This window comes from Citrus clementina, unplaced genomic scaffold, assembly GCF_000493195.1.
Source record: "Citrus clementina cultivar Clemenules unplaced genomic scaffold, Citrus_clementina_v1.0 scaffold_1, whole genome shotgun sequence".
Taxonomy (NCBI): Eukaryota; Viridiplantae; Streptophyta; class Magnoliopsida; order Sapindales; family Rutaceae; genus Citrus; species Citrus x clementina.
In genome coordinates, this window is record NW_006263303.1 from 14856336 (window position 1) to 14870560 (window position 14225).

Sequence of the window (14225 nt, forward strand, 5' to 3'; positions counted from 1 at the left end):
TAAATATTTTGTAAATTTTACGTTTCGAATAATTTTAATAACATAGTTTTGGCTAGTATCATTTTGTTGCTTTTTGTTTTGTAAATTTATGGTAGCAATTATTCTTTAGCTTCATTTAACACTAGGTAACGTCTTTAAATCATGATTGATTTAGAATATTGGTCTATCATGATTGAAGTGAACGGCATGGAGTTTAAAAGTAGGGTTATATCATTTACATTGCGCTATTACAACTATTAGTGGCATATACTATACTTTAGGCATTTTGTAAAATTCCGTAATGATGTGTTTGGATGATGAGAAAATTAGAGAAAATATTGAATGAAAAAAAGAAAGTTATTATTGTTACTTGTTAAAATGTGTACAATTTAATTATTGTTAGTTGGTGAAACTGTACAATGTCCGGTAATTATATTACATTGGTGTAACTTACTCTGCTAATAACAAATCTAACAACTGACCAATGATAGAGTGACAGTTGTACAGCCTAAAAAAAATTATATTGTATTGACTTACATGCACATACATTACCATTGCAACTTGTTGAGCTTCAATTGCAATTTGTTAAGATGTTGCTGTGCAATATTCTTGAACATGCTAGAACCTTTTGGAATACTTCCAACAGCCTCCTTCAAGCTCAAAATTAGGAATGATGTAAGCTTAGATCTAAGATAGTGAATTGGATGAAAGGATAAGGCTTTGGTAAAGATGTCAGCTGTCTGATCAAGGTTGGGAATATACTGAATTTGAAGGTTTTTATTAGCTACCTTCTCCCTTAAGAAATGAATATCCAATTCAATATGTTTGGTCTGAGAATGGAACTTAGGATTGCTAGATAGAGCTGTTGCACTTTGGGTATTACACCAAATGATGGGAGTGGACTAGGGTTGGCAATGAGACAGGATGGGATGAGATTTACCAAACCTAGTCTCGTCCAGTATATGCAAGTAGGATGGAAAAGCGTCACACTCCCATCCCTATATTTTTTTGGGACAAAAATATGTTCCGATCCCGTCACAAAAGAGATGGGATCCTGTCTCAAAAGATATGGGATCCTGCAAGATCCCATCCCAATTGAAAAAATTCTTATTCTTAGTCAGCAATGAGACGGAATGTGATGAAATTTACCAATCCCACTCACATCCTGTATATGCAAATGAGATAAAAAAAAATGTCTCACTCGCATTCCTAAATTTTTTTTATAAGACAAAAATATGTCTCAATCCCTTCTTAAATGGGACGGGATCCCGCAGGATTCCATCCCATTGGGAAAAATTGTCATCCCTAGAGTGGACAGAGGTACAACACCAAGTCTAGAAAGTAATGATCTTATCTATAGTAACTCTGATGCTGCTACGCTAAGGGCTCAATTTTCAGACTTAATATTGGATCTGGAAATCACGACCTACTTTTTGGAGCACTATGAGACCAAATTCAAACCTAAGTAGACACAATACCTAGTAGTTGACTTTCTATCATCTTTGTCAGTGGCCTAATCTACACTAGAAAAATAGTAACATACTTAAGATGAAGAGAACCAGAGGAGTAGAATTGAAAACTAAGATTAATAGTGCGTTTGAGATTTCTAAGTACCCTTTGTAGGCTTGCCAATGAACATTCGTAGGAGCACAAAGAAATTGACTTAATTATTGATAGAGAATGTAAGTTCTAGCTTGATCAATGTAACATACTAAAGAGCACCAACTATAATCATGTACAAACTGACATCTGAGAAGGATAAATCATCATTTCTAATTAAAGATATCCTTGAAAGCATAGGAGCATAACGAAGTGTGTTGTCTTGCATACTTACTCTAGCAAATAAATCAACAATATATTTAGTATGAGAATAAAGCAAACAAACTATACTTTTAGTAACCTGAATGCCTAAAAGTAGTTAAGTTCTCTTAAAATTTTTAAGGTAAATATAGATTGTAAATTAGAGATAACTTGAGCAATTAATAAAGGATTGGATTCTGTAACTATAATATCATTAATATATAGAAGGAGAAGGAATGCCCATCTTGTCTTTTAAAGAAGAGACAGGTGTCAGATTTGGAATTAGAAAAATCTTACTTTGGCATCTTTATTGAATTGAAAAGCCTTTACATCAAAAGGATGCATAGTATGAGATGCTTTACATTAAAAGGATGCATAGTATGAGATGCTTTACATTAAGAAAACACAAACATAAGACTAGATCTGGAGTTGATAGTAGACACTAACTTAAAAGATAACAAAACATGAGGTTTATTTGAAGTAGAGACTGTAGTTGATAAAGTCCATCTCAAGCAATCACTTTGAGCAATATGATCCATGCACTCTTGTTTTTAACAAAACAAATAGATTTGTTAACAATTTATAAACACAAAGTAAATTATTAGTTATATTAGGTACATGTAAGATATTGGTAAGGTAAATATTTGTAATGGTAGGATTATTTATAACAGCCGAGCTAAAATATTGAATAGGCACACCTAAGTCATTTCTTAGATGCAACTTTTCAACAATAGTATAAACAGAATAGTATAAGAATATACTTGTATTCTAAGTGACATGATTTATAGCACCTGAGTCAATATACAAAGCTTGATCAACAACAACATAGTAGTTGGCTGGAGAGACCAATAGCACCTTGATTGAAAGTAATGAAATTACTCTAGTTAGCAAAAGGAGCAGTAGCATCTTGATTGGAAATAGTGAAAGCATGTCCATGATTCAAACCAATATTTTCTACATATAAATTAGCTAGTGCATTCCCATTATAGAAACTAGAAGCATCTCGAGGATATACAAAGCTTGGAGACATTGGTGGCTAATAGTTATGTGGTGATTGATAAGCAACATAACCTTTAAAGGTCCATTCCTAAAAGAACTGCCATTGACACCTCTTTTAAAACCTCTTCCATATTTTCCACCAAAGGATTAACCATCTCTAAGCCTGAATCCCCCCGGATTACCCCTTCCTTATCTAGGAACAAATCTATGATTAAAGATATTTCTACACTTATAGGTACTATGACCAAGTACGAAGCAAATTTGACAAAGAGCATTCTTATCTACACCAAAAAAGACTATAAGATCCTCCATTATCAGGAATATTATTAGCATTATTAAGCTTATTATAGTTTTGTCCTTTCTGTGAAAAATTTGCACTCACATCATACATTATATCATATGGTGTTTTTTCCTTTGTTCATTTTAAGTTTTGTTTAATGACTAAGTAGCATTGAAAACAATTCCACAATAGTAATCTTTTTTTTTTCAAATTTTTTTAATACATTTGTAATAAGTGACTTATAGGAATCATCCAATCCAGTAAGAATATGCAAAATAAACTCATTTGATGAGAGTAAATTACCTTTAATGGCTAAACTACTAGAAAATATTTTCATGCTATTGAAGTAATCATTAATAGAGAGTGATCCATTTTTTGCTAGTTTTGAAGGTGATCACTATTATCATCACATTATCTACCATTAATGAGGACATCTGGCTTTAAAGTAACTTATCAATCTTCTTCCACACAATATATTTTGGATTTTTAGTTGGTCTCGTGGCTATAACCTCATATCTGCTTGATTCTCCAATTGATTCTAATAGAAATTGTGCAAGACAAGGCATATCACCATTAATGAAGCCTTCAAAACCATTCTCAATGATTGATGCAAGAACTTGTGTCTTCCACACAAGATAATTCATTCGATCAAGTTTGACAAGTTGTATAAAGCTAAAGGATAATGAGGATGAAGGTGAAGTATTTGAATTTGCCATGTTGTATGGCTTTGATACCATGAAAAAGTTTGTATTGATATGTTTGAATGATGAGAAAAAACAAAAAAAAAATTGAATAAAAGAAAGTTTTCATTATTGTTACTCACTGAAAATGTGTACAAATTCCGGTGTTTGTATTACATTGGTGTAACTAACTTTACTAATAACAAATCTACAACTAACCAATGATAGATTGACAACTACACAACCTAAAGCAAACTTATGTCATGCTGGCTTACGTACATTAATTATTGATAACTAACCATTGAGCATTTGAAACCCTTTTATACCATGGCAAAAATGTTTTCTAGCACTAAATACCCAACAACTAACCTATTTTTACCAATTATATGTGAATATCATTGAATGCTTGGTTAATTCATCATGTGAAGTGATAAAAAATATGGCAAAAAGTATGTTACAAAAATTTGAAAAATGTTGGGATGACATGCATGGTGTGATGGCTATAGTTATTATATTGGATCCTAGGCACAAAATTATATACACAATCACACATCAACTCATATTAATAGAATTTATACTCATTGTTCTGACTTACATACAATATAAAGAAAAAGAATTTGTTAGGATTGAATTTGGCTGAAGGTTATTCATAGACAAGTTAATTTGAAGTTAGATACTTGGAAATGGAGGATAAGACTACTCTAGGCTTTGTTATTTTAATTACATGGTGGAAGATGAATAAAAGTAGGTATCCTATATTGTCTGATATTGCTAAAGATATTGGTTGTTTTGGTTTTTATAGTCACTTCTGAGTATGCTTTTAGTGCAAGTGGCCAATTTTCAAATCCACACCATAGTAGACTCCATCCGAATATATTAGAGGCCTTAATGTGTATAGAACATTGGATATGGGTTCAATTGGGAGGTGTCAAACTCATTTCACTTCTCTATATATATATATAATTTTTTTTAAATTTTGATAGTATTTGTTTTCTTTCCATTTCATCAGTGTTTCTCTCTCTCTCTCTTTTTGTTTTTTTTTTCAAAAAAGGTAGAATTCCTAAAGATAAGGTTATGAATGAAGAATAAACAAATGAAAAAGTGATTGATAATGAAGAGCTGTAGCCATGTTCTGAATAATATTTATTGTTTTTGTTTTTGGTATGTGGTTGATGCTCATTATGATGCTCAATTATTAATTATTATGGTCATGAATAATACAAATTATTTAATTGTTTAATTTTTTTTTTGTTTTAATTCGTAGATTTGTGATGATGGTCAGGTTGGAGATTGAAAATCATGAACATGACTTATTAAAATATGGAACCTTTTGTATTTAGTTTGAAATTAATTTGTAATTTCATATTATAAATTTTTTCATGAGTACATAAGTTTGATATTTGTTATTTGGGATGTTTATAATTTCTAATTTGATGCTAAAATTGGTTTAATAATTTTATATTGTTATCATCTTTTTTTTGTTCTTAATAAAAAATTAAATATTTATGGATATCCCTTATGCATAAAATTCATGTTCATAACCCATATCTAAAACTGAATATGTTTTGATTATGACTAATTATAAATTTCTGCAACTCTTATTATCTTACATAATAATATAAGGTACATAACTGTCTCACAACCGTTTGATGAAAATCTAATGACTGTAAAAAAAAAAAAAAAATTCTACTATCTTATATTTCTACAACCATTAAATTTTTATCAAAAGTTTGTGAAATAATTATGTACTTTAAATTATTATATAAGGTAACAACTGCCTTTATACCAATATGGATAATATCCATATCTAACTTATGATAGAAAATAAAATAATCCAACGGCGCATTACCAATCAATTAATCCAACGGCCCCTATAGATTTTGCTGCAGGGGGCAGCTATGCACGCCATAGGCGCGCCCATTAAAATAAACAAGAGTTAGCTGTACTCTCTCTCTCTCATAGACACAGCAACTGGGGTTTCAGTCTCAGTTTCATTTTCCACAAATCCCTTCGCCTTTTCCTGAAGCTCATAACGTCTTCATTTCTCTTCTGTTTTGTTCTTTTTTTCTCCCTCGCATATTTTCTCGAGAAAATGAGACACCTAGAAAATCCTCAATCCCGACATTGTACATAGCCGTGCATACATATCGCCTAAAAGATAAAATATACAATTACCAGAAATATAAAAATCCGACGATGGCAGAAGTCGATTTGTCGAAGAAAGTCGCTGATAGATACCTGAAACGTGAGGTTCTTGGTGAAGGTACATACGGTGTCGTTTACAAAGCCATTGATACTAAGGTAAAACCCTAGCTCTTTTTCGCAATTGATTTATTTTTTAATTTTTTGATAAGAAATTTTTAGTTAATATTAATTGATTTCCATTTAATCTGTGAACAGAAACAGGATGATAATTGTTAAATTATTTTTGTTTATGAGATATTATTTTATTTTGTTGTTGAGAATGTTATTTTTTTTAACCAATTTATAGAATATACAATGTACTGCCTAGGAATAGTGAAGTGACTGGTATTTAGGCTTTTTGAATTAATTAATATCCATCTAAGTATTTTAATTGTCACTTTAATTCTTTTAATCTTTTGTGAATGTTTCAATATGTTAAACTTGTTTTTATTCTTACTATTTCGAATATTAAATGATGATTGGTAACTGGGAGATTTTGCTGTAGTTTGGGTCGAAACTTAAATTGGAAATCTAGAATTGCATTTTTTTTTCCTGTTGTTTTCATTTGAATTTTAAGGTACTGAACCACATTAATGTGTTAGGTCTGGCTCTGGCAAAAGAATTGGTTAATGCTTGTCTAACTTGAACTAACAATATCTATAATTTTATTTTTTCATTTTACTTTTAGTTTTACTATTTTTTATTTATTTTTATGAAGGTGTGAATGGTTATTGAAAACTGGGTGTTTGATTTGTTCAGACAGGACAGACTGTTGCTATAAAAAAAATTCGTCTTGGGAAGCAAAAGGAGGGGGTGAATTTTACAGCACTAAGAGAAATAAAGCTGCTGAAAGAACTTAAAAGTCCACATATAATTGAGTTGATTGATGCATTCCCTCACAAGGGGAACTTGCATCTTGTTTTTGAGTTTATGGAGACTGACCTCGAAACGGTTATTCGCAATACCAATATATTTCTCTCACCAGCTGACATAAAATCATATATGCAGATGACCTTGAAAGGACTTGCTTTTTGTCACAAGAAATGGGTTTTGCATAGGTCCTTTTCTTTTCTCTTTTTTGTTTCATCGTTGAAAACATGAATGCCTGCTAGAATTTATCTCAAATATGCCCTTGTACGTTACAGGGATATGAAACCAAATAACCTGTTGATAGGATCCCATGGACAGCTTAAACTTGCTGATTTTGGTTTAGCACGTATATTTGGGAGTCCGGATCGTAGGTTTACGCACCAGGTACGCTTCTAGCAGTTAAAGCTTTTAGGTGTTTAATCCATTAGGCTGCCATTAGGAAATTTTTGGACCAACAACCATTCATGCTGTATGATCATTTTTTATACTTTTCACTGGCATTTGAACTTGGAGAAATGTAAAGCAAGTTTTTCATAGTTTCTCCTTGCAAGTAAAGCTGGCGGTGGGTTTAATGAAGTATGCATGCTTATCTTATTCACAGAGTATGTGTCAGCAAGTGTCCTATGACTTGATGTCTTCTAATTATATTCTTTATTCATTTATTTCCAGGAGTTAACATGCTTATTGTAATATAGTTTACTCAGTGCTTGTTGATATTGCTGTTGTTCCTAATTCTGTATGCTTTTTGTTGCTCATTATCTAGTGTGGATGTCCGTACTTTTGAAACAAATCTGGATAAGAGTTTCTCAAATACAAAAAAATTTCAACTTTGTAGACAAAGATAGTGCATTGAGTTTGTGATCTTTTATCTTCTAACAACCCTTTTCACAAAGAGTTGCCCATCCATAGTATTTCTAGTATGGATGTTAGTACTAGATAATTCTTTTGTGTGTGTTTACGCATGCAGTCCTTTGCGGGTGCAGATGTTGACAGTCTTAAAATGCAGCCACCAACTCTATGTACAAAGGGATTTTTATTTATTTATTTATTTTGTTTTTGAAAGAGTTTCTTGAAGACAATAGATCTTCAATTTGATGCTTTGATTTTGCATAAAAATTTTTTCATTTAGGGGTACCCACACCTGAGATCTTCCACACATGAAAGTTTTCTAATGCAAATGTCTGCATTTTCTTAAAATCCAGACCATGAACTCTCTATACATCGAGTTGCTAAAACACTAAATTTTTTGTTTTTAATAATATCTATACCTGTTTATGTATGTGTGTGCTTAGTGATAGTTGATCACTTTGGACATTTGATTTCGGAAATTGATGATAATTTCGTTCTCTCTCTTTCTCCCTTTTTTTTTTCAGGTTCTATTTTTCCATCTTAAATGCCTTCAATCTTGCAAGTTTTTTGGTGATTTGAGTTATAATTATGAAAGTTTTGCTCACTTGATTGCATATAACCCTTATTTATAGGTCTTTGCTCGATGGTACAGAGCTCCTGAGCTATTATTTGGTGCCAAGCAGTATGGTGCTGGTGTGGATGTTTGGGCTGCAGGATGTATATTTGCTGAGCTTCTCAATCGTCGGCCATTTCTGCAGGTAAAGATGTTTTTTTATATTGTATGGTCAATAAATTTGCTGACCAACAAATATGACGTTTTAATAATGAGAAAATTGCTCCCTGGTTCTTTGAATCCTCTCAATTTTACTGGTGGTGTTAGGTTTCAACTTGTGGTGTTTTCTGTGGCTTTCAGTCATATATTTTATAATGCTACAGTGTGATTTCACTCTTACCTTTGTGCTATCTCTGAGCGTTGTTATGATTCATGGCTGAGATTTAACCCTGCTGCATCTTAGCATTTGCTGTTAGAATTTATTTGTTTATTTGTTTATTTTGTAATTGAATTCTTTATTCAGTCACCTGTAACCCTGTCTTTTATTGCTATTTTATCTGCACACTGCTCTATTCTCTTCTTTGTTTCCTTCAAATGTTGATTTTTGAAACAAATATTGCTATTTGAAGTCCAAAATGAATTAAATGGTAAAGTGCAGTGCCAAATAATTTCAAACATTGGAATTAATAAACTAGAATTGGATTTGAACTTCATTCCATTTTTGTTACTGTATTCTAAATGCAATATGTCCAAAAGGTAATATAATGGTTGACATGAAGTCTAGTGTATTGTTGCTTGATGTGTTGTTTCTTGATCTTATAAACATTTGTGAATCTGAGAATGACTATCTGGTGACTGTTTGCCACTCCTAGACATCCAAATATGAGACATTCTATCTGGCAGCCCTTATTTGCTTCTGATGAATCCCAAATGCTCTAGTGCTAATGATGGAAAGTAGAGCATATTCTAGTGTACTTATTAAGTCCTATACGCCATAATGTATCTAAATATGAAGCCATATTTTAGACTAATAATGGCTTACCACTTCTAGACTTCTGAATATGACATCACTTTGTCAGGCCAACCTGCAAATTTTTTACACATTGCCGTCAGTCTGTGTATGTTTTTATTTTTATTTTTTATTCTTTTTTCTTGGCTATCTCTGCAAGAATGTCTCTCCATGGTTTCGTTTTATCTGATCGTTGGTGCAACATTGAATATTCAATAGGGTTCAAGTGACATTGATCAATTAGGAAAGATCTTCGCAGCATTTGGGACTGCCACACCATCGCAATGGCCTGATTTAGCATACCTTCCTGATTATGTGGAATACCAATATGTTGCTGCACCCCCTTTGCGTTCATTGTTTCCGTCAGCTAGTGATGATGCTCTAGATCTGTTATCAAAGATGTTTACATATGACCCAAAAGCTAGAATTACTGCACAGCAGGCATTAGAGCACAGGTTTGCTAAATCATTCAATGGGGTTTTTGTTTTTGTTGATTTCTGCTCTTATCTCTATTCTTCGAACTAGGTACTTCTCTTCTGCACCACTGCCTACGGAGCCAAACAAGCTTCCTAGACCAGCAACTAAGCGGGCATCTAAGGCTTCAGATTTTAACCCTCAGGAGGGTCCTACTGTGCTTTCACCTCCAAGAAAGACAAGGAGAGTGATGCCAGACCGTGAAGGGTTTGAAGGGAATGCTAATCGAACTGATAAGATTGAGGAGCATGCTGGTGAAACAAAGAATGCAGATGGTGAGATTGCTGGAAGGAATGAGCAAGTGCCAACGTCAGTAGATTTTTCAATCTTTGCTGCAAGACCTCCAAGTAGACCTACAATTAACAGGTAAAGCTATGGCTATTCCTTACTCTATTTGTTTACCTGAAAAATGCGTGAAATGATAAATATGTGAAGAGATAGCAATTTGATGTGGATGAGCTTTAGACCTTGTATTATGTAACATGATGGGTTAAGAAATCATCAATTTTTAATTTGATTTATATCCGATCTCAAAATTGTGCGGCTGTCTTAACATTGTTGTATGTCTCAAATTGCCTGTCCATTTTGGGCATCAAAGCCTTTTGTTGTAAAACTCTCAACGTTGGCATTAAGTTATGGTAAAAATTGATCAACTAAAAATTCAACTTTTTAGCATCTTCTTTAGGTATTAGGGAAGGAGGGTGGTTTTAGATGTTATACACTCTTTATTTTAATTTTTATTCTAGTTTTTTATGAAGTTTGGAAATGGGAGCCAAAACCCTTTTAAATTAATGAAATATAAGTGACAAATCTTGCAAAATATGCGATTCAAAAATGAAGTTTCAAAATTTGAGTGAGCTTTTACTGTCTAGATGAAACAAAGAGCAAGTGAAAATTTTGATGAAAGTTAGTGGCTTATGGCGCCCCCCCCCCCCCCCCCCCCCCCAATTTTTGTAATGTCTCACTTGACTTAGAAACTTTATTTTATACATTAAAAATATAATGTAGTTATGGTGGGTGATATATGTGTGTGTGTGTGTGTAAAAGGCAGGTTCAAGGGACAATTTTATACACTACTTGAGACACAAGTTTCTAACCATTAGATTAGAGCTCATCCAAGGGCTAAGATTGAGGTTGATACATAAGATATTAATTTTTAAAAACTAATAAATTAATATGGGTCCTACGTAATTAATTATTTTTCTCATTCCTATCTCTATTAATTAACTTGTTCCCTCTTCTCTCTCTTCATGCTTGCAACGAGTTTATACAAACACCATTTTCACTCGATTTTATCTTAGTGTTTATGATATATAAATTTATGATTTACATTGAAATAAATACGGCAAAAAATCTTTAAAATATATTCGGTAATAAAGTATAAGAGAAGTTTTTTTTTTTTTTTTCCCTCAGTGTTGACTCCTTCGAATTTGCTCAAATTTGTACAAGAAAAACAATGGAATAATCAACTTAATCACAAATCTCACTATATAGGTTCACCGATTGTATATAGAAGCTTAAAAGACACATTGATTGAATATGAATTAAAAAAACCAAAAAATACCAAGAACTAATTTTGGTGAATCTTTTTATTATTATTTCTGCCTCCTATCAAATGTTTTTCTTGATTCATGAAGACTTACTTGATCATCTTCAATTCCTTACTTCCTGATCTACTTTCAAGAAAGAGAAAATACAGTCATGGGGAGAGAGACAAAAGAGGGAATACGTTATTTAGGAGAAATAAAAATGAGAGAAATAATTAAATACCACAATGGTCCCACTTTAATTTGTTAGTTTTTAGAATTAATAATTTCCATATCAACTTTAATCTTGGTCCTTGGATGAGCACTAATCTAATGGTTAGAGAATTGTGTCTAAAATTGTCCCTTGAACCTGTCCCTATCTTGTTTGGGATCATGAACTTTAATTAAATTCTAGGATCTGGACCAAGGCCATTGGATTGAAATCCAACAACTTTTGTTTCCTTTTTTTTTTTAAAGTTATCTGTTGCACATATTGGGGCCCACTATGTTGCAGCCGATTGTGGCCTTAGGATTCAAATCCAAAAGGCCACAGTCCGGACCTTGGACTCTATTAACTACCAGGATCCCACATCTGTATATAGGGAAATAATCCTGTCCGGGATCCAGACCATGGCCTTTGCATTTGAATACAAAGGCCATACCCACCATGTGCAGCAGATAATTATAAAATAAATAAATAAAGGCCATTGGATTTCCATCCAGCAGCCCTGATCCAGATCCTGGACTTTAGTTTAGAGTTTGGGATCCTGGACTAGATAATTTCCCCATATACATAGCAATTATCAGGTGTAGATGTCCACAATTTACAATGCGGATTTAAACTTGGCTAAGAGCAAATACACTGCTGTATTGCTTAAGTCTGCATTTTGTTACATGTGTACATCCACATCTGATAGGCCCAAGTTCTATCAGATCTTTGACTTTATTATCTGCCCTGTTTGAATTGGAAGTGATGTTGGCTAGTTGGATATAAGCAGCTTTATTGTTGGCTAGCTGAAACATCAGCAGCTTTATTGTTCTCCAATTTTTCTGTGGTTGGGCTGTAATAGAAATTGTAAGATGTGGGTTTTTTTTTTTTTTTTAAAGTAGCTGAGATCTATAGCATCTTGACGTCCTATTCTATTGCTTTAATATAAATTTTCTTAATGGGATGAAAACAGTGCTATAGGACTAGAGCCCTTAGGGTAAACTTGTCATTATCCAATTTTTCTGTGGTTGAGCCTTCAAGAACTTGTACATCACTGTCCTGATCCATGGTATAGTTTCATGTTTCCTTTTTCACTTCTTATACCTTGAAGGTGAGGAGATCAGGAAGAGTTAATGTTTGAAGTCACTCTTGTTACTAGTCTGAATTTTAGACAACCAAATATTATTTTTAACTATCATAATCAAAATTTTCCAAGTCCCTATATTGTTTATCCGATTTTTCATCTAAGTCAAACAAAAAGAAAAAAAAATGAAGTGGTGTTTTTCAAAATATTTGATTAATGAAAATGGCGTTTTTTACTTGGGTCACATTTACTGATTTATTTATTCTTTTTCATGTTTTGGAGAATGAGAACTTTGAATGAAATATGATCCGATAGAAATATTGTGAAGAATTGTTCTTTAGTTAATTTATGTAATTTTTAGCATGTTTGGTACTTCAAATTAATTGATTAACCTTAACTTTTCAAGAAGAAACATTGAATATAATGGCGTTTTCTTTTTTATTTTAATTTTGGAAAGCATCCTAATTTTGATATTGTAAAATGTTACAAATAAAAGAATTAGAAAACAAGGGTATGGTGCATCGTCGTAAATATCCTCACGAGGATATAATCCATATTTTTGAAATAAATTGAACACATGTAAGGAAAAAAAATTATATTGTAAGAAGATCACCACATGATTAATAACTATGCTTAATTTCTGAATATTTGTGGGGAGAGGAAGAGTCATTCTTGAAAAACAATGACAACATCTGCAAGGTTTCCAAACTTTGATTTAGAAGTGAAAAAGCATTCTACCAAGTTTTGGAAACCGAACACGTTTGTATTTGATGCAGAAAAATTGAAAACAGATCTTTGAAATGGAGCAGGACAGCCTGTGAACCTTTCTCTTTTGATTATTTTAATAATGTTATTATAAATTTCTTTGTTGATTATCTTGTTTTAACATGAGAAATTAACATGTTGTTAATTCACATTTATCAAATTAAGTGTGATTTTAAATTAAGTTTTCTTGTTGAAATTAAAGAGATAATTGCTAGTCAAACACTTTGTTACTCTTTATTTTCAAACTGCTGATTCCAATTTCATGTACTGTTTAGTTGAGATTTTATTGCCAGTAAATGAAGTTATTGTATCGTTCTTTAATTTAGTGTTCTTTAATTTATTCCTAATGAATGCGTCTTTAGGTTAAGAATACAGTTTGGATCCTTAAGTTTCATTGATGTCTCAATTTAGTTAGTCATGCATTAATTGGTTCATTTTCATATTTCAACTTATATGAGTTGTTTGATTTGGTTCACCTTTCTCATCTCTTTCAAGCTCATCCTTTCTCATCCTTACCATGTCAGCTAAAACCTTGCCGTGTTAGCAAATAATTGACCTTGTTAAGTTTTTGTTTTCTTGAAAAGAAAAAAGAAGAAAGCAAGCACTGTTTTGTGTGTTTGATTGTTAAGTGACATGGTTCAAAAGAGTAATACTACACTTACATAATTGAGATACATGGTTCATATCCCAAGTGATTTGTTATCTAATGTGTCATTTATTGTTAGGTGTTGTAAGATTAACATATTAATGAACATCATAGTTCATCAACACCTAACATATGACAACTAAAGGTAGGTTACGCGTTATTTGGGTTAAACCGGTGTATACCAATTGCAAGTGTATTATTATTGGGGTCAAAATTTGAATCAATCATATAACTTCGAAGGAAAGTTCTAGTTTAACCTTAATTCTATCTAGACAAGCTATCTGATTTAACTCATGATTCTTTATTTACTCATCTTGTC

At 32.3% G+C, this 14225-nt stretch overlaps 1 protein-coding gene across 1 annotated transcript in view; it reads left to right on the plus strand.

The window, feature by feature from the left end:
• Positions 1-5666: 5666 nt before the first annotated feature.
• Positions 5667-14225, plus strand: part of LOC18053680 (cyclin-dependent kinase D-3) — a 9511-nt gene continuing 952 nt past the window's right edge. Inside the window, exons 1-6 of the mRNA XM_006451622.2 lie at positions 5667-6039; positions 6682-6980; positions 7068-7176; positions 8274-8399; positions 9423-9658; positions 9729-10043. Coding sequence (XP_006451685.2) covers positions 5935-6039; positions 6682-6980; positions 7068-7176; positions 8274-8399; positions 9423-9658; positions 9729-10043 — 1190 coding nt within the window. The 5' untranslated portion in view covers positions 5667-5934. The remainder of the gene's footprint in view (positions 6040-6681; positions 6981-7067; positions 7177-8273; positions 8400-9422; positions 9659-9728; positions 10044-14225) is intronic.